Source organism: Sparus aurata, chromosome 18, assembly GCF_900880675.1.
Source record: "Sparus aurata chromosome 18, fSpaAur1.1, whole genome shotgun sequence".
Lineage (NCBI taxonomy): Eukaryota > Metazoa > Chordata > Actinopteri > Spariformes > Sparidae > Sparus > Sparus aurata.
Genome location: NC_044204.1, coordinates 17,516,065 through 17,543,208, shown reverse-complemented (window position 1 = coordinate 17,543,208; position 27,144 = coordinate 17,516,065). Strand labels below are relative to the sequence as shown.

The window sequence follows — 27,144 nt, the reverse complement described above, 5'->3', positions numbered from 1 at the left end:
GAGAAGCTCCACCTCAGTGATACAGCTCGAAGTTTATTGTCAGATAACGTTACATTAGACATCACATTTATTTTTCACCTGCCTCATCGAACATGAGTTGCACTTCACTTCAGAAGAAGAAGAGTTTACCTGCTCTGGGCAAGCGTTAACACTGAGCCCTCAGGCCTCAGGTCTCTATGGTTAATCAAGCTATGCACAAGTATGCATAAGCATGCAAATCAATTAAAATCAGCTCCACCTTTACCAACGGCCACATCAAGTAGTGATCCAATAATATAGGCTAAATGTATATCATTCTGATATGGTAAATGGTCTGCATTTTTATAGTGCTTTTCCAGTCTAACGACAGCTCAAAGCGCTGTACAATACATGCATACACTGATGACGGAGGCTGCCATGCAAGGCACCAACTGCTCATCAGGAGCAATTTGGGGTTCACTATCTTGCTCAAGGACACTTCGACATGCAACTAGGGGGAGCCGGGATTCGATCTGGTGATCCTCCGATCACTTGATGACCCGCTCTACCCAATGAGCCACAGCCGCCATTCTGTGTAATGAGTACTTGTCAGGTCTTCTCAAAGTATATTTGGGTACTAATACTTTTGTGCTTTTACTACAGGAAAAATTTCAAGTTGGGCCTTTTTCTCTTAAACAGAGTATTTCTACCTTGTGGTTCTAATACTTTTACTTATGTAAAAAATGTATTATTTGTATAGTTTTTTTAGGTGGAGCTAGTCTCAAAGTTTAACAGGTTCTTAACCTGTGGGTTGGATCACCTCCAAATCTGAGGGCTCATCGTGATTAAAGATGAATAATGATTAATCAAAAGGCGAAAACTTCTGCTACACAAATCTATATCTTCTTTAAACTTTCTTGTGCTTTTTTTGAAAACTTTTGTTGTAAAATAAATGATAATTTTACCTTTTTTGAAGCTTAACCCTACTTTAGACAGAAATAACAACTCATATCTGCAATATGACCAGGGGTTCAAGCAAGACTCTGATTTTTCTACAGTGGCATCAGCCAAAAACATTGTGAACCCCTAATTTCACCTGAAAGGCGCAATATGTAGGAATTGGCGTCGTGTCAAATTCACACTCAAAAAAAAAAGGTGGCAGCATATCACCAGAGTAACCGCTAACGGCTGCTAACTGTAGCTGCTGTTAGCAAGTGTGCTGGTTTGGACTGAGAGCTGAGGGACATGGAGAGTGTTTGTGTTGAGACCTGTGGACCTGAAACATAAAATGCAGTACAAGTACTGAAATACAGTGCTTCATTAAATGTGCTTGGTTACTCTCCGCTCCTGTATATGACATTAAGAAATGATGTTACATTTTTCCGAATCAGGCTTTCACATGTGAATAAATGCTCTTTTATCTGGGCAGTTAACTTGTAATCACATTTGATGTGTTTTTCTGTAAAACTCTCTTCAGAAATGTTATGCTCTCTCATATCCAGCTTACATTTCTTATCTTTATTCACACAAATAAAAGAACTGTGATAATTAATATCAATACAGCCATTCGGATTGTGTTCAAGAGTGTTCTTCTTGACCTGAATAAATTGGTGCTCTGCCACTTTTCAGCATTACATTTTAGATTAGCTGTTTTCTTTCCTCTCGGTGTAAAATGTTTATTCCAGTGGCATAAACAGTCCAGTGTAGTGCTATAAATCCTCCTCAGTGCTGGCAGAGGTATGCACAACTGGACTGAATTTGCAGATGTCTGTAGATAGCCAGCAGCTGTAGGAGCAGAAAGAACATGGAGGCCGAGCGGAGAGAAAACCCTGCAGCTGATAAACCGGGAGTTTGTGGAATATGTGACTCCTGACCTTCGCCATAAGAGAGACATGTGAGGAAAAGTAAACGGAGAAGGCTATTTCTCAAAATGGGAGTCTTGATGTAGAGAAGACGAGCCTACAATACATCCCTCTCATTTCCTCCACCACTCCCTCCCTCTCACACTTCCCCATTCACAACCCCCTGCATCCCCTCCGAAGCACGGAATCACCTTTTAATAGTCGCCATGTCACACGGTGTGGCACGTTTCGGCTTACAGTCAACATCGTGCAAATGCGATACCTGACCATATTAGCAGAATGATGACAGTATAACGTCTTCATTGCACATTTAAGAGTCTCTGCAGGTGGAAAAAGGTGGATTAACGTCTTCACACTTATTATTCCGGTCCTCACTTCATTCCTCTTCCTAATAGCTGCACCTTTTTTTCCCCCCTTCTCTTTCTTCCCTCTCTCCTCCTACATAAAGTATATAAATTATACAAAAAAGGTGATGAATAAAGAATCAAAGAGGTCCGGGCTGACTACCACTGTTTCCTCCGGGAGAGCACCTTACTATAGCTGTGTCCTACTTCTGCAGCACACAGATGAATGAGCCGCCGAGTTGACAGCGGTGCATTTTGTGAACGTTCTCTTCAAGGCTTGATGGGAATCTGTTAGTTTTAAATATACGCGAGTCCTTGCGAGTGCATGCACTGAACTTCACACAGCCACTCACACATATACATACATGTTGTGACACACAGCTGCTGGCCAATCAGATGAGTCAGAACGCTTCCCCTAGAGGACAAACAGCTGATCTGGGTTCATCTGCTGAGTTCATATGCCAGCTGGAAATAGCACATGGTGCTCGCGAAAACACACACAAACACAAACTCTCACACTGGGGAGGGAGGGGGGGCTGTCAGGTTCGTCAGTACCACACCTCGCCAGACAGTTAATGACATTAAAATGATGTAGATATTATTAGTCAAGATCTACAGAGTCGAAGCTCCCGTGCCTCCGGAGTGCCTCCTCACATCAGGCTGTTTGTGTTCACAGTAACTGCAGGAAAGATCCAGGCTGACCTCGTGCTTAAGTAGGCCGTGTGGAGCAATAAGAGTCACAAAAATCTTGGCCTGCTCGCAGCTGAAATAAACAAAAAGTAATTTTGCATGAGTAATGTCAGGAACGTCTCTCTGTGTACTCAAGTCATGAGCCAGCGTCCCCGGGGAGCTGTACTGACTCGTGAATCAGATATTTTATCATAGCTGAGCCACAGATAGTTGTTGAAATGATGCTGCGGAGGCAATACGGAGGGCACTGCTCATGTGAGGCCACACTGTAAATATTATGTTTCCATCCACGATTCAGGAGCTTAATATTGTACAGTACTGGCTGAAGCTGGTAATATCTCCTGTGTTCTTACACTGCAAACAGCTCCTCATAACACAAAATGTGTCAGTTTGTCATTTCAACACTTTTTTTTCCTCCACGGTCTTTCAATCTATTTTTGTGAATGAAGATTAGTGCGTGCGGCGTGACGTCAAGTGACAATTCAAGCACTCGCCGCCTGTTCAATTTCCGCTGTGACACTTAGATTTGTCAGTCAGCTTGGTGCTTTTTCACTTTTATATGCTCCTCTTTTAAGTTGAATGAAAGCCTGGACAAAAGCAGCACAAAACTGTGCTGGGTTTTGATAGCTGGCTTTATTAAAAAGGTCTGGTTCCAAGAAACATTTCTTCTCATGCTGTTCGTTCTCTGAGTTAAGGGGTCCTCCGTGAACACAATCTTGGTCAATGTTATTACTGTTTTGAGTTTTTTGGAGAGCTTTTCTATATTTGTGTTTTGTTGCTCCTCTCCGCACTTATTTTAGGTGTCAAGAATTAATTGGGGAAAACAGTCTGATGGCACCGGTGAGTTCATGGCTTCACACTGAATTTTGACATTGGTTGTGCTGGTGCTGATTTTTTTTTTAATCTAGGTGCTCCCAATAACACATTTTAATATAATTTGATAACACATTACCCAATTTAAACTATTTGTGTAATTAATTAACAAAAACAAGTGCAAATACATGTTTTTTTCTTTATCTGAATCAAAGCACAAGTAAGAAGAAATGGCAATTTCTTGAATTGTCAAAAAAACTGCAACATTTCAGGTGAACCATGAATATGTTTAGATGCAACCATAATAGCATTGTAGTAATCGCACCCTGTTTGTTAAGGACACTCTCAAACATCTCTGATCAAATGCACTACCACAGTCCAGATAATTAATTAGATAATTAATAATAAAGGTGTTTTTCTCTTTACTCCAACATTGATAGCTGTTTATTTGGTCATGAATATTTCAGTATATATATATATATATATATTTATATATATATATATGTATAAGTAGTAGAAGATTTGAAGCTTTTTAGCTTTATTATTAAGTTGTTGTTTTTAAGTAGCATAAAGCAATACACAAAACATTTAGCTATAACATATACAGCAGGTATTTCAGAAATAGTATATAAAGATAAATAAAGAGCTTTTTTTCTACTTTTTTGTATTAAAAGGTCCTCTGTAGAAATCTGAAAGGTGAACTTATTTTAAAAAAATGAGGAAACGATTAACCTAACAATTTGTGCAGGTTCTCGAGTGTATCATCCCCACTAAATTAGTTTAGAAATTGAGTCAGCTAACATAACATCCATCTTCCAGCAAGACAGCGTCAGGCAAACTTGAATCGATGCTTCAGATTTAAAAAATGCTGTTGAAACACAAAAAGGTACTAGATGTTTCTCACATTTCTTGTTTTATGGTCTACAAATGTCTTTAGTAAGCAGAACTGGAACATCTCTGTATGAAACACTGGAGAATCCCATGATCCCTGCCATCACTGACTCCCAGTGTGTTCAGGCTTGAGCAAGCATCTCATGTTGACAGCTTCATCCACATTTCATGCAATTCCCTCCAATCTTTTCCTCTTTCCTGGGCAAAATAAACCCCCCCCCCTTCGGAAAACACAAGGTTGCCAGGCAACCGGAGCGAGAGAGGCCTCTGAGCAGAAGTGAGGGATCAGCAGTTGCTGCCCCTCAGGACCCTGCACTGATGCTTGGCTAAGGAGCACACACTCACAAACACACACACTGTAGCCCAAGTATGCGGTCCACACACGGACTGAAAGCTTGTTGAAGGCCACAATAAAAAGACTGCATTTGCAGCTGAATACGGCTTGAACTGAGCAGTTACTTTGCAGCGTGTCCATTAATATCAGCTGAAATCAGACTGTCAAAGCTGTGCTTTCCTTTGAGACCATGTTTGCGTCAGAGCGGAGCCCGTGCTAAGAGCGGCAGCAGGCAGCGAAGACTCCCGGCCCGTCGCCTTGCCCCCCTTCAGTGAGCTTGCAGCCAGAATAAGTGCTTCGGTGAGTGCGAAGAAAAGACACAACACTCACTAAAAATATTCCTACTGTGAAATATTCATCACATCATGACAGAATATTCTTAAGACCGTGGCATTTTAGCTCCCCGGTATATGAGCTTTCAAGTGCACCGCCACCTCCTCCGTGAAATCCAGCTAGCAGGGAGGTGTCAAGAGGCAATCCGAGGGAACGGGAAGATAGGAAACAGGGTCAACATGGATGCTCCAAAGAGTTCAGAGGCAGAGCTTGACTCTGAGGATCTGCCCGACCTCAGAGGATCTTAAGTGACTGTACAAGTACAATAATGTGTTAACATGAACTTAAGCTTTACCGCACAAGTCCTAACTGTCCCTATTCAACCCTATCTGAACAATATGGGGCTGTAGTTTAGGAATTGAAGAAGACACAGAGGAAGACGGCATACACTGTGCTTAATAATTTACTCTTCTTAACAGTGACGTTATTGGAAATGGTCTTTGAGCTGACTTAAATGGGGTTTATACACAATAATCACAAAAGTGTCTCATTTGTTGGCACTAATGCTAATAGACAAATGGAGCAAATGACTGTGTGTAGGCTAAAAAGGTACCCTAGTTGCAAATTCACATAAAATTATCACCCAACTCTGCACTTTACCCCAGTTCAAAGTGACATTTCAGCATTTTTCAGCCCTTTGTTTTGGATTTTTACAGCTTTGTTGTCTTGGTTCACTCTCACAGCTCTCATCAGTAGGTTGTGCCAAGGCACATAGGGCAACTGTTTTCCCCAAAAAAGCACTGATGAACCCACTCTCAATTACCAAAGCACCAAAACAAGAAAACAAATAAAACAAAAATGACACACCAAGTTAGAAATGTGTTTACCAGATTCAGTTGGCAGCCAGTGACAGATTATAATGACAAAGATGTCAAAATAAAGCTCGCCGGACAAGTCCATGCATCGAGAAGGAGGAAAACATAACAGCAGTCAGAAAACTGAGATTTTAGATTTAGATAGACTTTATTTATCCCACAACAAATTCACTTGTTACAACAGCTCAAGATGCAACAAGTACAGAAAAAAAAGAGCCATCTCCACATCAACATGGAGGATGCTCCTCTACCCTCCAGCACCTCTTAACCAAAACCAACTGCTCCTAACACGATACCACCACAGCTGTGACAGATTTATGAGTAATCAATTAATGTATGGATGTTTAGTGAGTTGACCAGTGTAGTCACCACGCTCAAAGTTTGACACTGCTGCAACAGTTCTGCTATAATGTCATTGAGGACTTTATTGCAGCACTGAATGAAGACATAAACTTGCAGCCCACCACCACTACTTTATTTCATGGAATTATTACATGTTGCCAAGCAACAGTAAACTAAACCAGTGCCCTGCTATCGATGCACTGAATGAAACAGATTACTCTAAACCAGGGGTACTCAAATACAAACCTTAAAGGGCCACAAAGATTTTTTTTAATGACTCAAAGGTCCATGTATTGAGGTCGGCCAGGCCACATGTAATAATACTGTAATATTCAAAACAAAACGTCCTTTTCATTCTAAACAACAAAATACGAACTAAAATAAAATGTAATTTCCATTTTAACATAAATCAAAATACATAGTTGAATATTTACTCTTTTTGTTTGCCTTCAAACATTGTGTCCATCATTTCATCATGCATTATTTTATTTCATTGTGATATAGATGTGACAAGAATCCTGCTTGCAGCTTGATATGACGATTTCAGTGCATTCATCACAAATTCTCCTGGCATATTGTAACGCCCCTTGTGGACTGTGGCGCAATGGATCTTGGGTATTCTGTTGATGTTGGTGTAATTATGATTCGTGAATGTGTTTGTGAATAAGATGATATGTAAGATGGTTGTGGGTTAATTCACGTCATTTGTTCTGTGATTAAATGATGTTGAGTTTTAACAAGGATGATACAAATTTTGGCACCGTGAGTGAAAGGGTGTTTGCCGGGACCAACTCCCCGTCCGTTACGCTACAGGTGATAATGTATGATGAGACTTGCTAGAACATGTTAAACAACATAAGTGCGCGTCACTGCTGCACTGTCAGACCCGTGCGTTCTGTCCTGGTCGGAGGGAGAATGAATAGAAATGTTAAGTTCCTACTTCTATGAGTTGCCGTTTCTCACTGTCCACTTTATTATAGCAGTTTACTTGGAACACGCCATCTCAATTTCTTGCCACCGGCAAAATGTGAATACGCGAACTGCTCCGAAAACGAAAGTGAAAGTTAAAAGTTGCGATCGCAACGGTGAGTGACCCAGCTGTCTTTGTAACGTTGGCATGGAGACAAGTCTCGGTGTACACGTGCTGACCCAAACAAAACACACGGTGAAGGAATAACAGTATGGGGGCCACAAACAGGAGGCCGGCGGGCCGGATGCGGCCCGGGGGCCGCCTATTGAGGACCGCTGCTCTAAACTGTGTTTTAATAAAGCGTAATTAAACTGCTGCAGTTGATCGTTCTTATTGCACACCTTATATCCAACAGGCTCATCTAAACTATTACTTCTGGCTACACTTCTTGTGCAAACTGATAAAGACTTAATAGGTGACAAATCGAGCATCTTACACGAATGCCATAATACATCTATAAAGCTGATAATGTGTCAGTTATGTTGGTTACATGCAGGTTTAAAGGTGCAATATGTGTAAGAATTGGTGACCTGTCAAAATCACACTCCAGACAGATAGAGGGCAGCAAATGAGTAACCACTTACTGCTGCTACTCAATGTAGATGTTAGCTAGTTAGCTCAGTTAGCCGTGCGGCTAGCGGTCTGGTGCTTATGTTTCTATAACAGGAGCTATGCACTGTAAGCACGCTAACTTTGTAGCTCGGCACCACAATATACATAACGCCAAAACTGTCGTATCTTCACGGTATGTTGATCATTTTCATTAGTCATTGAATTTTTTCAACTAAAAATGTCTACATGTTGCACCTTGAAGCATGAGATACTGTTTCCTTTGGCCCTATCATTTGTCAGTGTATCATAACTGAGCAGATAATTTGCATGAAACACTGGTACATGTACACACACTTGACTGCTTTCTTAATAGATTCCCCCTGTTTTTATCATCATTGCTCTGGTTGCTGTGGTTGATACTGATCTCATAATTACCTGCTAAGTGCTATAACATGCAGTATGTATACTGCAGTATAAGAGAGTAGCAAACACGATCACTCTCTCAAACACCAAAACAAATGACTGAAGAGCTGCGAAGCCATAAAGCCGATTCAACCAAGTGATTTCTTATGATTCTGTTGGTGTGAGCTTAGACAAACTAGCTCTGCAGTAAAAGAGTGCTGACAGCTAAGCTAAAACCAACTCCAGAACTCCAGATAGTCATCCTGGCTACTATAAAAGGATAAAAGCTTTCATTCCAGATCTACTCCGTAATCTTGTTTAATCTTTTAAGTCACTGTGTCTCTACATTTGCTGGCTTGTAAACCCAGCTGTTAAGCTGTCATGTACATTTGAGTTTTTAAACACCATTTTTTTTTTTGCCAGATCCAGAAACCTCCTTCAACTCTTCGTCCGTATATCTCATGGGATCTCACGGGTGGGGTGGGGTGCTGACCCCGAGGTTGAGAAACTTCACTTGAAGTTAATATATGTGGTCGTAAAAAACTGCGAAGCCCCGGAACAACAGGTGCAAAACCCAAAACACACACACACACACATGCACACAGGCTCCTCTGTCCGACCGCCCGGATAGAGCGGGAGCTTTGATATGATGCCCACTGCATCTCCCATTCTCCGCACCGCTCTGCTATCGCCTCTGTGCTCTGCCCCTGTTCCTCCGTCATGCCCACCCGTCCCCTTTGCACGCTCCCTCGTTTCCTCCCCCATCTTAGCCTCCTCAGCCTTTCTTTCATTTTGCTTTGCGCCTCCCCATTTCTCTCTTGCTCACCATCTCTCTGCTCAGGGCCATAAAACAGGAGGGGAAGCTTGTGCGTGTGTGTGTGTGCACCTCATTATGTGTCTAAATGTGTGTTGGAGGAACACAGGATGTAGATCGGGCATCTCTGCGTGTTGCTGGTTCCCCATCTTATGACATGTGCTGTGACTCCGACACGATCAGATCTGGTTTCCATGACTACCGATGCCCCACTTAAAGCTGCTGCTCCAGAGTTTGTGTGTCTGTGCATGTGTGTCAGTGTGCATACACACGTATATACCATATATTTCAGTGAGCATGTGCATCCCTTTGAGTGCACCTATCTGTATGCAGCGCATGCATCTCCTTTGTGTATGGAAGTTGACGACTAGAGGAGTTTCCTCTACATGTGTTTGTGTGTGTGTGTGTGTGCTTCCCCACAATGAGGCACGCTCTTCAATCTTTAATGCAGCTGAAACTACAGTGAGCACACAGTCAGAGCCAGCGGAAGCGTGTTTTCCACCACAGACTTCCTTACCGTGTCAGCAGGAGACTGAATTGGGAGACACAGTATGGGAGGGTAGGAAACATGGCCTGACACCCCAGGACACCAAAACCACCAGTAACATCCAGGGGATTTCTTTCAACACAGGAGCCACATCACCACTGCACGTTGATATATTAGATTTTAATCTAACTTTGTCATGGTGTGATATCAGTCATTCGCCGTCTCTTGCACTGACCGAAAAATGTCACATATCGCCTTTATTTTTAGATTTTTTTAGTGCCAATACATCCGCACGCAAAGAGGAAAAGACAGATTAGTGCGGGAAAGTAAACCGCCGATTCCTTTTCCTGTCACTGTATGCATCAGCAGGCTGCAGATACCATGCGCCTGAAATCACAGGGTGATCTGATGAGGGATAGACAGCACCGACAGCAGAGAAGAAGAAGAAGAAGAAGAAGAAGAAGAAGAAGAAGAAGAAGAAGAAGCAGAAGCAGAAGCAGAAGAAGTCAATTTTTTCTTTGGTGCCAAAAACATGAAAGAGCAGATCCGAATACGCGTCATACTTAACACAGCAATTGCGTCTGCACACACCCCAGCAGATACTTACCCTCACGCACACAACATAGAGGAAACTCCTCCGGTGTGGGTGTTCAAATCAAAACAAACGCTGATGAGTCATCTTTCTGTGAGCCTCACCAGTGTTCTGCTGCTGGAGCGGTCCTTCCACAGCTACAGTATATAGGCTGCCTGGCCTGGTAGCTAGCTGTGTCAGGTTTTCTCGACAGGATTGCAGAGCATCCCATCTCCCTGTCCCATATTCTCTCATATGGCAGGAGGGCACTGTAGAAGAAGAAGTAGCGGCTCTCCGGAAAGTAATTGTAATTTTTCCATTTTCTCTGCGCTGGGGGAGGATGACTCCTGAATTGTGCAGTCCTAAATGTGTCCATCTGATTAATGTCACAAAACCTGATACTGCCTTGATACAAGCTGATGATCTCACTCAAGTCCTGAAGTATAAAGGGAATCCTGGTACTTTTAAACCTGGGCCTTATATTTACATTTTGCTATGTAAATGATTTATACTCAACCAAAAGTTCTGTAATCTGTCCAGTAGATCGTCTCAGCTGGCAGCTGCGACACACAGCTGCCATGGCTGCGATGCAATCCTTTGGGACACCTCCGTCCGTCAAAGTTACGTCCACTAAAAGTGCTTGATTTTTTGCCACTGACAGACTGAGGTCGCTATTCTCAGTGTCTGAGAGCTTTACAGAGAAGGTTTCCTAGGGATAAAGACCCTTATGTAAAAAGGGTAAAAAACTTTTTGTAACCAGAAAGACACGCTCTGAAATCTCACTAGATTCAAGCTTTACAGAGAAGGTTTCCTAGGGATGAAGACCCTTATGTAAAAAGGGTAAAAAACTTTTTGTAACCAGAAAGACACGCTCTGAAATCTCACTAGATTCAAGTCGTTTCAGGTGTTTCCTCATCTAGATTGTTAAAATCAACTAAATTCGGCCGTGACTTTGGAAATAAACTCTTGCTGGCAGTTCCTTTAGGTAAACCCCGAGCTCCTCTCTCCATCTCTGAATCACGTTTTCACCGTCGTCCTTCTGCAACAGCTCACCTCTGCCAAGACTTCAGAGCGAGCCTTCTCCTTACAAGTGAGACTTTCTGGTTACAAAACAAATCTTATTATCTAACCAAAAGGTCTATCTCCATGGTAATTATTTCCATAATGTTGTCAGACACACAGGATAACAGACTGACTCAGCCTGCGAATGGCACAAACAAGCACTTTCAGCACTCTGGGGTTCTTTCAGGGTCGCAGTTGCCCCGAAGGATTACGTTAAGAATTACATTGTAGCCATTGCAGATGTGTCGCAGCTGCCAGCTGAGGCGATGTGCTGGACTGATTCTAAAACTTTTGGTAAGCGCAAATCATTTACACACCAAAACATGTAACTATAGGGCCCGGGTTTCAATTACCGCAAAAGACGTATGTGCCAAGACGTACATAAAGTAGCTAAAATGAGCTTAGTATGCAGGTAAAGCTACTTACTCAAAATATGCATGAATATGTAGTCTTAAATAAAAACCATATCCCATCAATGAATCTATGAATCTTCTGTATACATTTTTTTATAGATTTACAAAATCATAATATAGAATCTTACAAACAAATTGTCATTCATAAGCAGCCTTTTTTAAATTTAAGGGAAGATTCTTCAAATGAAGTGAGCAAAAACTGACAATATAGATAAGAAAATACTTAACATTGATGATAATTTGACAATATGGGGGTTGGGGCAACAGGTGAAGCGGTGGACATTTGATGCTCTTTCTTTTCTGCTCCCTGTCATCTTGCGACTGTTGCTGTCTACTGGAGGCATCAAATGCCCCATATATAATAATATCAATAAAAGGAGTACACACAATGTAGCTAGTTTATGGATGTGAAAGAAGGAGAAACTGAAGACAATGATGGTGGATTTGTGCCCCCACCTTCCACAGAAATAAAAATATTAAGAGAAATGTGTCTGACAAATCTAGGTGAGGAAAACTGCCTGCTATCAGCACATTAAGTGTCTTGTATCTGTGTAGATTTAAAGTGCTTTCCTCTCTTACGAGAGCGAGAGCGATCACTACGGCGCTTCTTAAGGAGGTCTCAATGTCACTGCTCCTGAAAAATGGCACAAGACTACTCAGATCAGTGTGCGAGAGATGAAGAGCTTCCACAGAAAGAGGCCACAGCGAAGCCCCTGTAAGTGCAGAGATTAGTAGTAGCCTTTCGCCTTTTACTTTATTCGTAAGAAAATAAGATCTGAGAGTAAGCCTGCCGCTGAGGGGTCTGTGTTTGAAGCCCCACAGGAAGGAGGAGGGAACGGGGACGACACTGGGAGATGTTGGCGTAGTTCTATGAAGATGACTCTCTGAGCCCCGGCGCTTCATTTGGAAGAGGCCAGGAGACTCTTTAACAAAGGACACATATGAAGAGAGCAGTCACGAGATGAATCAATTCCCCTGCAAGACTTTGGTGTGATCGTGCCTTATTACGACAAACCTAAAAGAATGTTTCAGTGCATTAAATTGCCTGAATCCTTCACATAATAGCATGTGTGGCAAAAAAAGACAATACCATCATTGTGTTTTTTCCAGATTCAGCTCCCAGGTTTGAATCATGACGCTCATTAACATCTCTCATCGCATGTGCTGTCTTTCCAACGTGAGCTTTAAAGGTGCACTATGTAGTTTTCGGGAGTAGATTTAATCAGAAGAGAAAGATCTTCACTGACTTAATTTTTAACTAAAGAAACAACCTTAATTTCCACGACTGACTAAACTGAATAAACAAACTGACTTTGAAGGACAACACGATTTCATTCTGTTTTACTTCATTTATATGTGGCGGACCCTGCCACCTTTTTCAGCTTCAAACTGTGTTCTGGGGACCTTATTATTATTATCATTACCTTATTACTGGTTCACCATGGGTGGAATGCATATCACTGCCACATACAGGATTTTATTTTTGCACATATTTTCAGGACTGAGTGGCTCACAGCATAATCTACAGCTTATGTTAAAACATAGAAAGTAACTAAGGCCACTGTTCTGATCTGCTCTGATCACGTCTATCTTCCCTGGTGCCTTACGTTTAGATATCCTCAGTGCAAAAATGTCCGAAAGTCAGTTTTACTGTGGCATCCAAGAAAAACTGAGCCACAACCAAAATCGTTGCTGGTTTTTCCATGTTGGCAAAACTGTCACCACAGAACCACCACTGTTACTCAACTTATCTCCAATCACGCTTCATCTCAGCCTCTCTTAATGAAAGGTGCAAAGCTTTCCAAGTGAGCGCTCCGCGGAGCAGAAAGGTGAAGCCGTGACTCCGCTGGCTGCTGCTTCTCCCCGTGACTGAGGGGAGCAATTACAAAACCAGGGACATCATCGTAACCGCTCAACGTAACGCATCCCAAATACTCCCTCCCCGTGTCCCCTGAGGGTCTCGCAAACCACCTTGACTTCTAATCTCAGACGCGAGTGCTCGACCGTGATCGAAAGTACTCCTGGAAATCGTTTGGGAAGATGGGGTCGTAGTAAAATCACAGATTCGACGACGAAACCGCTCACACCATCGCCGGAACGCGCAGTAACAGGAAATTGCGAGTTAGAGTCATCACACGGTAGCCTGGTGATTAAGTCATTCTCTTAAGTAAGGGATTGCGGACACCCTCCCTCCCCATTTTTCCATTGTCTGTGTGTAGGCCTGCCACAGTTTCTCTCACAGGTCTGGAGGTATGGAGTGTGTGTGAGCTGCTCCTAGCACGCACGCGCGCGCGCACACAAACACACACACACTCAAACACGCATGATTAGTGATTACTCATTCATACTGTCTGTTTGAATGGGACGTATCTCGAGCCGGCCAAGCAAGCAACCCCCCCCCCCAAAAAAAAAAAAGAAAAAGAAAGAAAGAAAGGGGAATGTGATCGGTGCGTTTGCCTGATATGGCAGAAGGCACTGCGCTGTCCAGGGTGCTGAAGCCGACTGTACGGCTGGCACGAGGGGGGGGGGGGACACGCAGCTAACTACATTAATCATACATGCACGCGCTCACGCACGCAGACACACGCATAAAGGATAGAGTGAGCGCGGTGATATGAGCTTTAGAGCATGTGGCAGTGAGTGAAAGAGCAGATGACATATCTTCCACATTCATTGATGAAAGCTGCTGTTGCCGCTGATGGAGTCAGCAGCAGCAGCAGCAGCAGCAGCCTCTAGGCTTGGCTGAGGCTCCACTCCCTGCTTCTTGGGGGACATCCATGTCACTGCACCGGCTCCAACCGCGTTCACTTCGCTGACTTGACTCAGTCTCACACTAGCGGCAGGAATCACACGTCAGCCTGCAGCTTTTGGAGCAGGGGAGCGCACATGCATGCAACACCAAGTGTGGCCCTTCCGCTGCTCACTGCTCAGCATCCCCTACCACCACCACCACCACCACCACCAGCATCATCACCATCACCATCATCCTCATCATCCTCACTCCAACACAAGCAACGTTAAGATCTGCCCGATGCAACGGAGAAGAATTACCTTTCATCCAGTCCAGCACTTGCTTTGGTGTCCATTTACTTATAGGTTCCATAACCAAAGCCATGGTGTCACAGTCTTTCCGAGGTGAACGGCGCAGGACTCGAAGCAGGAGGCGACATAAAACGACTTGTCAGTCACATCTGGAATGACACGGCGGTGGGGACATCTGAGGGAAAAGAAAGCGTTGTCAGTTTTATTCTCTCCATCAGAGCATGGCCGCCTGCAGAAACGGTGAACGGGATGCGGTGGTGCAATCCATGCGCACACACAGGAGACACGCACACACACACGCACTCTCTCTCCGCTCTCCTCTCTCTCTCGCTCGCTCTCTCGCTCTCTCTCTTTCTCTCGTGCCTTCCCGCCAGCAGCCCGCGCGCTGTGAGAAGTGGATTCGGTGGGCGCGAGGGGATGGAGCGACCCCTCCCCTCTCCTCTTTTTTTCCTCCCGCCCGCCTCGCTGCAGCATCACAAGGGCCACCACTCATAATACAGACCAGGGAATGGTGCAACGCACACCATATAGGGAGGATCTCTCCCTGTAACCCCCAACCTCCCCCCGCCCGCCTTACACACATGTACATACACACAGAGAGAGGGCCAGAGAGGGTTTATGCAAACACAACTTTAACAACCCTTTAATGAATTGTGTACACAGCTTAAACCCCTAAATAAACCTCATGTAAAGTGCAGTTATGAGTGGCACAGAACGTATAGGAATATCACAGAAACCATACCCTGTTTTAACCAAGGTGAAGGGAAAAAAGGATTCGTGACATCATAACGAAACACGCTCATTGTCTGCATGTAACTGTGCGTGTGCCACAACACAAGACGAGCTGAGGCTCATATGTCAGCTGTTTTTTTTTTTAAGTTCACAATCTGTGGATGAAGGGAATCAGCATCAGTTGTCAGCAGAGCTCAGCTGCGAGGAACAGCGCCCCCTGCTGCGCACCTGGGACACAGGTGACGTCATGGATTACAGCAGCAGCCCCTCCACTCACGCCCCCACCGTACATATAAGACCGACTTTATACAGGGAGAGAGATGGAGACAGTACAGCAGGAAGGTAAGACAGGAAGAGAGACAGACAGATAAACACAAGAAAAAAGTTCTTGTAGTTGAACCTGTGTGGTTACACCAACCACCATTATCACCTTCATCATCGTCATCATCACAAGCAACACAATAACTCAGCATAATGTTCTGACTGATATGATAGGATATGTGTATGTGGGCACTTTAGAATAGGGTACACAAAAATGCGACTGATCACTGAGGAGTGACTGAGGAATAACGACTTAGATAGTAAATTAATCGTTGATGAGTAACTCCTGAATAACTGATTTGAGGACCAAATAGTTGATAATGATGAGTTACAACAGAACAGACTGAGAAATTCGATATTAATGAACCATTAGGTAATGATTAGTTCATCAACATCTTTGAGCCGGCATACTGAACACTTTCTTCATGAGTTGTTGAGGCTGATAAACTACGAACCAGCTGCTGAGTGGCATGAACGAGTGATGACTCGTTACATACTAATTACTTAATCTTTTTTTGTTTACCTTTAAGTTAAGTGTAACATAATACTGAGTGGTTAAGAAGTACACTCTTTAATTACTATTATCATTAGTTACTCTTTTTGTATACCTTCAACTAAAGTGAAACATGATATGGCAAGTAGATTCATAACTTAATCATTACTTACTCTTTTTATGTACCTTCAAGTAAAGTCAAACATAATATTAACCAGCAGTAATCAGGAATAGCTGATGAAGAAAAAGCTGTCAGTATGTTGATTCAGATATTAATGAACTAATCATTACCCAATAATCGGTAACTCATCATGATCAAGTAGCCTATATAGTCCTACACATGAATGATTCATTGACAATCAAGTCGTTCCTGATATATTCTTTCTCACTCCTCAGTAACTACTTACATTGTTGTGTATCTTATTGTGAAGTGTTACTCAATACCTATGTGGTGTTCTGGTATCTTTATGCTTGCCTGTGCATTTAAATATGTAACAAGCCTTATCTGGAAATAACACTAAAGAGAATGAATCCTTGACCCCCTATAAAAAGCAACCATACACACACACACACACTAGGAACAGATCACAAAACTCAATGATTATAGATGAAACAACTTTATTTCTGTTACACGGAACTGACAAGGCAAGTTTATTTTAAAGTGCAGGATGTCATGTAGCTCTTATAAGAACCTTCAAACAGAGTAGGGTGCGCTGCATAGTACCAAAAATGCCTTGGGAAGTTCATAAAATGTAAATTTGAAACAGTTTGCGGTTGTGACATTCCTGGCGGAGTACCTTTGTCTGTCCTGGTTCAAAGGAGAGAGCAATTATTCCCCCAGTTGCCTATAATGGTTTGGACTGCTCTCTCCAAATTCTTCGAGCATGATCTTAGGCTATTAGTCTTTCTCTCTCCCTTCCTAATACATTTTGTTAGCCATGATGCAGTAAAAATGCCATTAAGCTATTAGACTTTAATAAGACGGTACATAAGTCAGCCTTAATTACTTGAGGTGCACTATAGCCTACTTTATGTTTTAACAATTTTCACTTGTGAAGCACTTTCTGACCTCGCTCTGTAAAATGTATTTAATACATTTCACTTACTTATTGACTTTGAGATGTTCAGTTATTTTTAATAATGAAACCAGATCATCTGCAACAGTCTTTGTCTGCCTAATTTGATTAGATAAAAAGTGACACAAATATAATTAAATCGGTTTTATGTGCATGGCAACATAAGTACAGTTTATTGGAAAGCTATACAAGGTTTACAAAGTATAATATATATCTGAATAAACCAATCATTTAAAATGCTGATTTTAAAATTTACCAAACTTGTAAAAAAAAAAAAGGACAAGCATCAATCATACTGAGCCTTTTAACTGTCAACATCAAGTCCAATAATTGATCAAAAGTTAAAGATACAAACCAATATGACATACATACAACTACATGTCCTGTAATAACACAGCAGTGAAACAGGCTATTTAAACATTTCCTCCTGGCAACATTCCCATCATCTTGTGTTTGTGCCAGCACAGTTTCAGTGGCAAACTACAAACACTTGAAATGATACTTTGACACATTCAGGTGAGGAGGAAACAAACCATTTCCCTGGCCCCGTTTCTGCTGCTGTCATGTGAATGACCTCCTCCTCCAGCAGCCCACTGAACAAAGTCAATGGTGGGCGGGACCACGGTGCTCAGTTTTCAGCCCTTTCCGAATGTCACAGCGATGATCTCGAGTTCCCATTGGCTCCTGTCTGCAAACACGTCACAATCATGATTAGAATTGATGATCGGACGTTCTGATTTCATTGTCTAGCAAAGGGAGACTGGTGAAGAAATCTGCTGAATTTGAACGTTCGTCTGATTTTGACATCAGAAAATGGTAAGTAGGAAAGTGTTTTGTCACTTTTCGCCTCGGGGGAACGCGAGCCGTCTCTGTTCGTCTCCGCTGAGAGCCCGCGTCAGCGAGAATGTCCATGGCAGTGTCGGGAAATCACAGATTTTGAAGGAAAAGTTTAGCCGCAGCTATCCACTGGGAGAGAGCTATGCTAATGCTAGCTAACGCTGGCTGGCTCAGATATGGCCGCTCGGGCCTGCAAGCTAACGTCGGCTGTCTGTGTGGCCGTTGTGGGGGATGCGGAGCTGCTTACCCGGTTTATTTACTGCCTGGCCCGCGGACGTAAAGTTGTGGCAGGAGCTTCCTGTGTTGTATTTGGTGTGTGAAAGTCTCCGGGCTGCTGCTCTGGCGGCGTACTAATCTGACGTGCCCACAATTTGTTCGCTAATTCTCTCCGTAATGTTTCCATATTTGACTGTAGCCATGCGCAGTCAGCCTGCCAAAATAAACCTGCTGGATGCTTATTGGTCGCACAACATTCCCGTATGTGACATTTTCTGTTTTTATTAAAACCTCCAGCAGCAGCAGCAGCAACAAATGTGTTTAAGTCCACAGTTTTCCTGCTCTCTGAGGGTCCATGTGTTTTTACTTTGACCGGGCTGTTTCATGCTCTTTCCTGTCTGCTCGGTCTGTCTGTGTTCCAATCATAGCATGGATTTGCTTTGAGTATGTGATGTGTTTGACATTCATAACACTGGTCCCAATTCAGTATTATTCTTTGTTTGTGTGGCAAATTATAAAAAAATGAAAGTCATGTCGAAATAGGAAAGTTAAACTTAGATTATGACGGTTTCCTTATTGTTTGTTCATGCATCTATGTGTTAAAACTGTATTATGTTCATTAAACACCTGGAGCTGCAATTGTAAACCTGACCTGGCTTATAAAAGATCATGTTTTATAAAGTCAGATACTATATAGTAAGCTATAAGGCTGTAATAAGACAGTCCGTTAGTCAGTCTTTTAGCCAATTTTAGGATGAAGACGTGTTTAGAAATATGTAATTTTTCAGTCAAATAGAACATCTGTAATGTATATGGTATATATATGAATCAAAATACAGTGCAAACTAAATCTTTTTTTTTTTTTTTAAAGGGCTCATTTAGAAATCAGATAGAAATCTAAACACTAATGTTATTGTCAAGACCACCTAAAAAGTCATCGAGTCACGACCAAGACCAGAATGTATCAGGACCAAGTCAAGACCAAGACCAGAGCGAGTCCCACAGTGCATGAACATGTATAAATATGGAACATGTAAACCGTAGGCACTGCTAAAAGTGATAAAATCTCTACTTTCGCATTCAAATATCCACAAAAGACAAATTAAATTTTCAGAGAGCATTGCAGAGCTGAACTTTATGTGTAGGGATTTTACCAAATGCAAAGGAGCTAAAATAGACTTCACCATTAATATTCAACACTCCCTTTCCATGTTCTACAATCAGCCTAACTAAATACATTTTTTGCGCAAGCGTACATTTTTCTGTGTGACTCATGTCTTTCCATATAGACCATCATAAAGAACTGTATGTATAATCAGTTATTGTTATGCAGTGAAATCCCGCAGTTGTGATCTTGACTGGAAGAATAGGTAGTATTTTTTTTTTTTTTTTTGCAAAAAAATTAATTAAAGTACTCTAACTTATTAAATAATACTTGTATAATTGTAACTTCAGGGTTAAAACATGGACACAAATTTAAAAGGGTTTTAAGCAGATGAACAGAAAAATGTCTTGCAAAGGATGGCACATTAGCTTGATTGATAGTGTTATTGATGTTGCACAGTGGCTTGTCATAGCTTATTATACTGTGACTGACAGTGTGGTGTAATTTTACAGCTCACAGCTTGTATGTAATTTTTTTCAAAATTTTGTAACGCATTATATGACAAAGTGTTGACTGGCTGTCTACAATATGATGAAACTGATTGTTGCGTTTCTCAATTTTGCTCCAGAGAAGATTGCTAGTCTTCTGTTATTTTTAGAACAGAATTGAGCTCATAATGACGTGGATTGAGCTTTTTATTTACACTCTTAGGCATCACGTTGTATGCTTTGCTTTCACCTCAGCCACATTTCCCAGCAGAGGGCCAGGTACACTGAGACAGGATGAGCGCAATCAGAGTTGTGCCACACTAGAAACACGGAGGTTTTGCTGTGATCTGCATGGCAGCCCCGTTCCCCTCCAGCAGCAGAATGGATGCATGGCCACAAAGGCGTGGCCTGCAGGCTGTGAGTATACCAAGAATTGTATTCCAATATGAGTTGTAAAGAAATGACATAGGACATAGGTCAAGTTTTGACAAAAACAAAATATAAGTATTGCTGCTGCAGTTATAATTATTATTATCATTATTATTATTAACATTGTTCTTTAGTAGTTAAACAGGCTCTGTGGAGCTTTGGTGTTGTGCTGAAAGCCAGTTGTCAGTTTATGTTGGCGGACTCCATTTCTAAATGAACTAAGTTACTTTTGGCCCAAACATTGAAATACTGCATAATCCAAAGAAGGGACATTGCACCTTTGACCTCATCATGTGCCATTATCTGTCAGCTAGCTCTGATTAGCAGTGAATTCTTATGTAATACAGTGTTTTGGGGGTTTCTTGGTCTCTCAGATGAACCTGCGGTCAGTCTTTACAGCTGAACAGCAGAGGATCCTGGAACGATACTACGACAATGGGATGACCAATCAGAGCAAGGCTTGCTTCCAGCTGATATTGCAATGTGCTCAGGAGGCCAAACTGGACTTCAGCGTGGTTCGGGTAAAATACACAAGTCATGAGTTATTCTCACTTTGCAAAATTAGTCCCTCCAGTGTTTTGCAGAATGTGTTTTTAAGCGATGTCACTGAGCTGATTGCTCTTTTTCCTCTGCAGACCTGGGTTGGCAACAAAAGGCGTAAGCTCGCCTCCAAGATAGAGCAGAATGGAGGCGTATCTCATTCCTTGTCCAGTCATGGACTTGCTGGGGGACTACTTTCCAATCACACATTAGCCGGAGGAGCTCTGTCCAGTCATAGCCTAGCGGCAGGGGCGCTGCTTCCTGCTGAAATAGCTGCGGCGCGGACCATCCAGAACCGTGTCCATCTTCTCCCGCCATCCTCGTCCTTCCCTTCTTTCTCCTCGACATCATCCTCTCCTTCTTCTTCTTCTCCCCTCAGCAGTGGAAGCAGCAGCAACAACAACAACAACAACAATGACGTCATACTGACCGGAATCTACTCGCTTAACTCCGTCCCTCGATCCCGGCCGAGGCCCACAGCCCCGCCATCTCAGTCTGACTCCGAGCTTTCTGCACACACATCTTCATCTCTGATCAGTCAGGCCCTGCAGAGCAGGAGCACCTCCACCTCCACCTCCTCATCCCTCCACTCCAAGCTGGTCTCGCTCTCTCAAAACCTCCCAACCCTCACATCAGCCTCAGGGCCTTTAGTCTACACTGCAGTCAGGAAGGGAACTTCTTCCCTTGGGGAGGCAGGGGTGAGTGCAGGAGCAGGGGTAGTACCTCACAGCTGGACTAGGCAGTATGGTACAGCGCAAACTCGCCCTTGGTCGTCTTCCTCCCAGTCCCAGACTCAGCTTCAGCCAAGACCTCACTCCAACCCCCAACCTCAACCACCTGCTCCTCAGAAGACTCGGGTGTCCCTCCCAGTACAAAACTCTGGTCCCTCCTCTGAACAGACACTTCGTATCCAGCAGGTCTTCACCCTGTCAGAGAGAGGCGAGGGGGACAGACCTAGGCAGGGTCACGTGTCTATCCGGAAAAGCCAGGAGAGTCACAGGCCGGCGCCCCAACCACCACTGGACACCAGTCATAACTTCTCCATCGCCATGGAAACTGGTGATGAAGAAGATGAGTGGCAAAGGGAAGAGGAGCTGGCAAGTATGGCCGCTCGGACACACATCCACAGGGAGCAGACGTCAGCCAGCCCGACCAGGGCTGAGGTGTCCGTAGTGAGAGGAAGTTACACACCTCCTATGACGAGCTCCAGACCCGCACTGCTTCACAGCAACACAGCTCTTCAGGGCAGCTACTCCCTCACAGCACAGACCTCACTTACAGGGGAATGCAGCTCACAGGTAGAAAAGGGTCTGCTATGGTTACAGCTTTCCTTGAAAATGAGTTGAAAGACTTAACATGACTGTCTCTTTGCGTGCAGACTTCAGTCAGTGTGTCTGCAGCCCCCTGGGTCATCAGCAACTCCAGAAAGAGAACAGTAAGTACTTTTTTCACTTTAAATGCAAGACCTATATACAGTATAATATAGATAACTTGTTATATAACACAGAAAACTAAGATTGTATGAGAATGGATTTTTTTCGGCCGATACCTGACAATTTTCTGTTTCTCATTCCAGTAACCAATAAGATAACAAATCATTTCTGATTTTAGTTCTTTACAAAGCAGCTCCTAACCTCTTATTTATGCTACCTGAGGATAAGAAAGGCTAAGAAATAGATGAGTTAATATTTCTGTATATTCTAATATTTAATCTTATATACTTTTTTGCTCTTCTCTGAACCTGGACTCTACAAGTTTGACCTCAATCCCATTGAACATTTATGGTGGCACTTGAAGACTGAAAAAGCCTAGAAATCTGTGACATCACAAGAAGTTTTGCTGAACACTTTCAGATCATTATGGGATATCATGACTCCTCAGGTTTTGTACAAAACTTGTGGAGTCCATGACAACTTGGGTGCATGCTGTCATTAAAGCAAAAGAGGGACATACTAAATAGTAAGATATTCTGAAATTCATAGACAGTTTTCAAAAATTCAACTTATCAGTCAAATTGTTAAGCTTGTATGATGATTTATCCCTAGAACAAATACATTCAGTTTACTGTTTAATCATTGTAAATATCAATATCAAAGCTAGTGTCTGCTTAGTATTCATGTGAATGTTCTGTAGTTAAACAAAGGTTTGTGTTCTCAGCTGCAGGATCGGACCCAGTTCAGTGATGGGGATCTCATCCAGCTGAAGCGCTACTGGGACCGAGGCATGACCAGCCTGGGCTCAGTCTGCAGGGAAAAGATCACTGCTGCAGCGAATCAACTCAATGTAGACACTGAAATAGTCAAGGTAACTAAATCCACAGGGTTCAAATAATGCTGAGAAATCTAGAAAATGATGGGTTTTATTGAATTTGTTTAAAATGTCTGCAGTGTCATTGAAACTAGCAAGATCTTTTGCAGACTAAGAAAGTTTGGAGCCTTATTCACATTTTCTGGCCACTTGTCTGACATTTAGGGCGAACAAGATTATTTGACTTGTCTGAACTTTAGTGAGAGAACAAGAAAACAGGGAAGAGTAAGTTTTCTAGGTCATAGAAGTTTTCTAACTTACTGACTCAAAGTTGGGTAGAAGTCACGCAGTTATATATCAGGGCCACAGCAGGAATGCTGATGGACTAAATATAGTCGCTCAGTCCTGACACACACATGACCCACGGCCATCTCACTTACTGGGATATTTATTGCATGGAAGAAAAATCTTTGTAGAGAAACAGTATGCTGCTATAGGATAACCTTCAAATAATTTCAATAATTAAATGTGGCTTAATGTGATACATATATTCTAATAGGTGACTGTACAGTGATATTTAACTAATTAGTTTTCCCCACTTAACCCTCACATCTACCACAATGGGCACTTATTAATTGATATACTTTAATTTTAGTTACCCATGTTAACATTTTGTCTTTTGTGTGCTCTAATTGGCAGACATGGATCAGTAACAGACGGAGGAAGTATCGTCTGATGGGTATTGAAATCCCTCCACCTAAAGGCGGGCCTGCTGTGTTCACCACCTCATCACCAGGAAACGAGTCCCCGGTGGGCCTCAGCCCTGACGAGGAGCGGCTTAGGACGCCTGAACTCGGAGATGACTTGAACGACGGGGGATCTGTCTGCCTCTCTGAAGGTTAGGCCAGTAAAAGTGTTACACACACCAGCACTTACTGCTGCGTAAACTGTGTGTCTCAACATTCATGCACTGTTCTGGCTCCTAGATGGCACCATCGACTCACAACATAGAGACGGAGAGGATGGAATAGATGTGCCCACTGCTGCTCCACTCGCCAATAATGTGGTACTTGATTAATATTATTTCTCGGATGTTACAGTACAGCCTCATTAAATTCATCCACTTAGGAATGGGCACTGGTGGAGCTCATTTATTCTACTTCAGCATGTAAGATCATATTAGTTTGTAGCAACAGAATAACACAAGCTGTACCTTTTCTCATCATGCCTGGTCATGTCAGAAGTTTTTAACCACTCTCACACTTCATATGTAAAGTGACGCTTAAGTAGTAAAAGCACAAGTGATGGTAATAAATTAAATAACGGCTGAATTCCATTTAACTGCCTCAGTTTCAGGATCATGGCATTGTTCATTCTGGTTCACTTTCACACTGTCACTTTCACACTGTCGTATCCTACTGGGATACGACAGTGTGAAAGTGAACCACATTGAGGGGTGTATAATTAGTCATAACAGGATAATAACTACCAACAAATGCTATCAACTCAAAAATAATCTTCCAGACCAATCACAGGGTTGTTTCAAGAACCAATGCGATCAACAGGCCGCTGTTAAGCCAAAAAATGTGTTGCGGCAAATGGATTTCTATAACACAGACAACCTGAGAATGTAGTGTGTCCGCTTATATAAGATTATTATTGGTATATATTTGTATTTATCAGTTATTGTGACAGGGACAATACATAGTAGTAGTAGTCATTGTTACATCTAATTAAATGCAACCAATGCAATGCATATAGGACTAGCTCTGGATAATTTGCAGTCACTGTCCCTGGTTAGGCTTTCGAGGAATACAACTCGATACAAGACTAAAATAGACATAAAGACTAATAATAAAACAGACATCGACAAGCAGCCATTACAGACAGTGATTGTAACTTAGACCAACATTAAAGAACAATGATTGAAGATTATGACTAAGAACAAAAAGAAAAGAGAAAAAAAAGGTAAAAATGTGTACGCTATATAAAACATTAAACTGTGTGAACAGATTTGACTTTGTTTAAGCCATAATTTGCCTTAATCCTGACAGCTTTGAGATCAATAAATGTGTTTAATTCTAATAGTAGAGTCTTCCAAATCTGTGGGCCTTTAACGGAAGAACTGTCATTAAAGTGTGATTATTTATTCCCCATAGATTGATGAATATTTGGATCTCATAATAAAGGATTGTGTTCATTTTAATAATTTTTTCTGTAGCCCAGACTGAGGTAATAATAGGCCGAACAAGTAATCCAGCAAATGCTACATATTGCAAGTGTAATCATGTGTTTTGAATCTGATATAATATCACTGAAACACTTGTTTTTGCCTTTAAAATGTTTCTATATTATGTCTGACATCATGATCCCTGGTGATTATCACACCATGTTTCATGATAAGTATGAGCTAATTTGACCTTTACAGCACTTTTGTATTATCATCAAGGGTGTAGTTTGTTCAGTCGTAACTGAAATACAAAGTCCTTTACATAATACAGTTAATTACAAAAATAGAACAGAGTAATATCCAGAGGAGACATTAGTCACCAGAAGACTTAGGTGTGTAATCATTTTTCACTCGCTTTATTTAAAGTCATGATCTAATCTCCTATTTTAACAGAAGATTGAAGTAACTGATGAGGACAAGGACGAAGATGATGATGATGATTATGATGGTGAACTAGTGGCTTCAGACCTTGAGCAAATGCAGGGCCTGCTGGAATTCAAGGTGACGACACGCACAAGACTATGACACTGATCTATCGGCAATTGCAATCCTGTCTTTAAACTGAATTGTTCATGCAAATCTGTCAACGGTTTAGACAAATTAGATTAAGTGTGTCACTCTGAATGAACCTTTTGCCCTTTTGAATTCTCCTCTTTCAGCACGAGGAAGTGCAGTTCTTAGAGACTGAGCTAGAGAACCAAAAACAAAAGTACCTGGAGCTTGCGAGCTTCACAAAGAGCCTGCTCAGCGCTGTGAGGAACAATGACCTGGAGAGACAACAGGTACATTCATTTTTAAACACTGACCAGATCCAGCACAGTTTACAAAAACATCTAACAGGAAGTCTGCTCTTTGCTTCAGGAACTCATGGCTAGTCTACCTCATCCCTCAGACCAGGACTGGGACGCGACTTTGGAGGAAAGAACCCAGTCTGCTGCCATATCAGCAGACGCATCCTCCGACCACGACGACTCCCCGGCAGCCAGCACAAGCAGTGTCGAGCCCCCGCCGGCCCCAGCATACGAAGACATCCCATTGGTCACCATAAACGAAGACGATACAACTGAACTTACTGAGCCCTCTGCATCAGAGGAGCAACTGCAGGAAGCAGAACAAAACTGACTATTTTAATGTACATCAGCTCACATAGACTCATACAGACATTTCCTTAATCCACACAGAAGCTGGTTTCACACGAGAACAGACTATACGGTCTTGCATTTACACAAACACTCATGCTCCACGCCTAGTGCCTGTGGATTTATGCTTTCACGATGACTGTTGGGCTTAATATTGCCTTTTTTACTGCATATCATTCGCCTTGATCTGGACCAGTCCAGAAAGAACAATAAACGACCTCTAACTTAACTGTGTGACTGTGTTTTGGTTGGAAAAGTTAAAGTTTTCTCATGTTGGTCAGAAAGTCATATTGAGTCATATTGGTTAAGAGTAAAGGCAGAAAATGCCAGAGACAGTTTAAGAACTCTTTAAAAAGAGTTTAAGAGAATCAAGTTCACACGCATTATTGAAAACAATCATTTCCTTTCATCAGATGACTCAAAATAAGGGACCACCATCAAATTTTTCCAGATTCTAATCATACAACTTGATTAAAGGCACAATTTGTATGCATTTAAGTTAAAAACATAGAAAAATATCATTAAAATTCTCAGCAGAACATAAAGGAAAAACAGTTGTGACTTCTGTGTGTTGTGTTGCAGAGATATCGACTTAA

The 27,144-nt window shown here is 42.2% G+C and overlaps 2 protein-coding genes and 1 long non-coding RNA gene across 7 annotated transcripts in view; 1 reads left to right on the top strand and 2 right to left on the bottom strand.

Moving 5' to 3' along the window:
* LOC115569083 (connector enhancer of kinase suppressor of ras 2) overlaps positions 1-15,168 on the bottom strand; it is a 75,262-nt gene extending 60,094 nt beyond the window's left edge. The window contains exon 1 of one of the 4 annotated variants that reach the window (XM_030396995.1): positions 14,705-15,168. In XM_030396995.1, coding sequence (XP_030252855.1) covers positions 14,705-14,768 — 64 coding nt within the window. In that variant the 5' untranslated portion in view covers positions 14,769-15,168. The remainder of the gene's footprint in view (positions 1-14,704) is intronic. The other 3 variants (XM_030396993.1, XM_030396994.1, XM_030396996.1) reach the window with 3 other exon arrangements.
* Positions 15,169-17,448: 2,280 nt separating this feature from the next.
* On the bottom strand, positions 17,449-18,687 carry LOC115568688 (uncharacterized). The gene is made up of 2 exons (XR_003981432.1): positions 18,402-18,687; positions 17,449-18,005 (listed from the first exon to the last, which is right to left on the bottom strand). It is a non-coding gene; the product is annotated as an uncharacterized LOC115568688 (long non-coding RNA).
* Positions 17,926-26,777, top strand: hdx (highly divergent homeobox). 2 transcript variants are annotated; one of them, XM_030396191.1, is made up of 11 exons: positions 17,926-18,133; positions 20,219-20,380; positions 20,767-20,913; positions 21,028-22,230; positions 22,311-22,367; positions 23,090-23,236; positions 23,879-24,077; positions 24,166-24,245; positions 25,803-25,910; positions 26,069-26,191; positions 26,271-26,777. In XM_030396191.1, exons 2-11 carry the CDS (start codon positions 20,315-20,317, stop codon positions 26,529-26,531), a joined length of 2,391 nt encoding a protein of 796 aa, XP_030252051.1. In that variant the 5' UTR covers positions 17,926-18,133; positions 20,219-20,314; the 3' UTR covers positions 26,532-26,777. The 2 variants fall into 2 exon arrangements, with proteins under 2 accessions (XP_030252051.1, XP_030252052.1); XM_030396192.1 differs by lacking the exon at positions 20,219-20,380 and having other exon boundaries at positions 18,000-18,133.
* Positions 26,778-27,144: the final 367 nt, after the last annotated feature.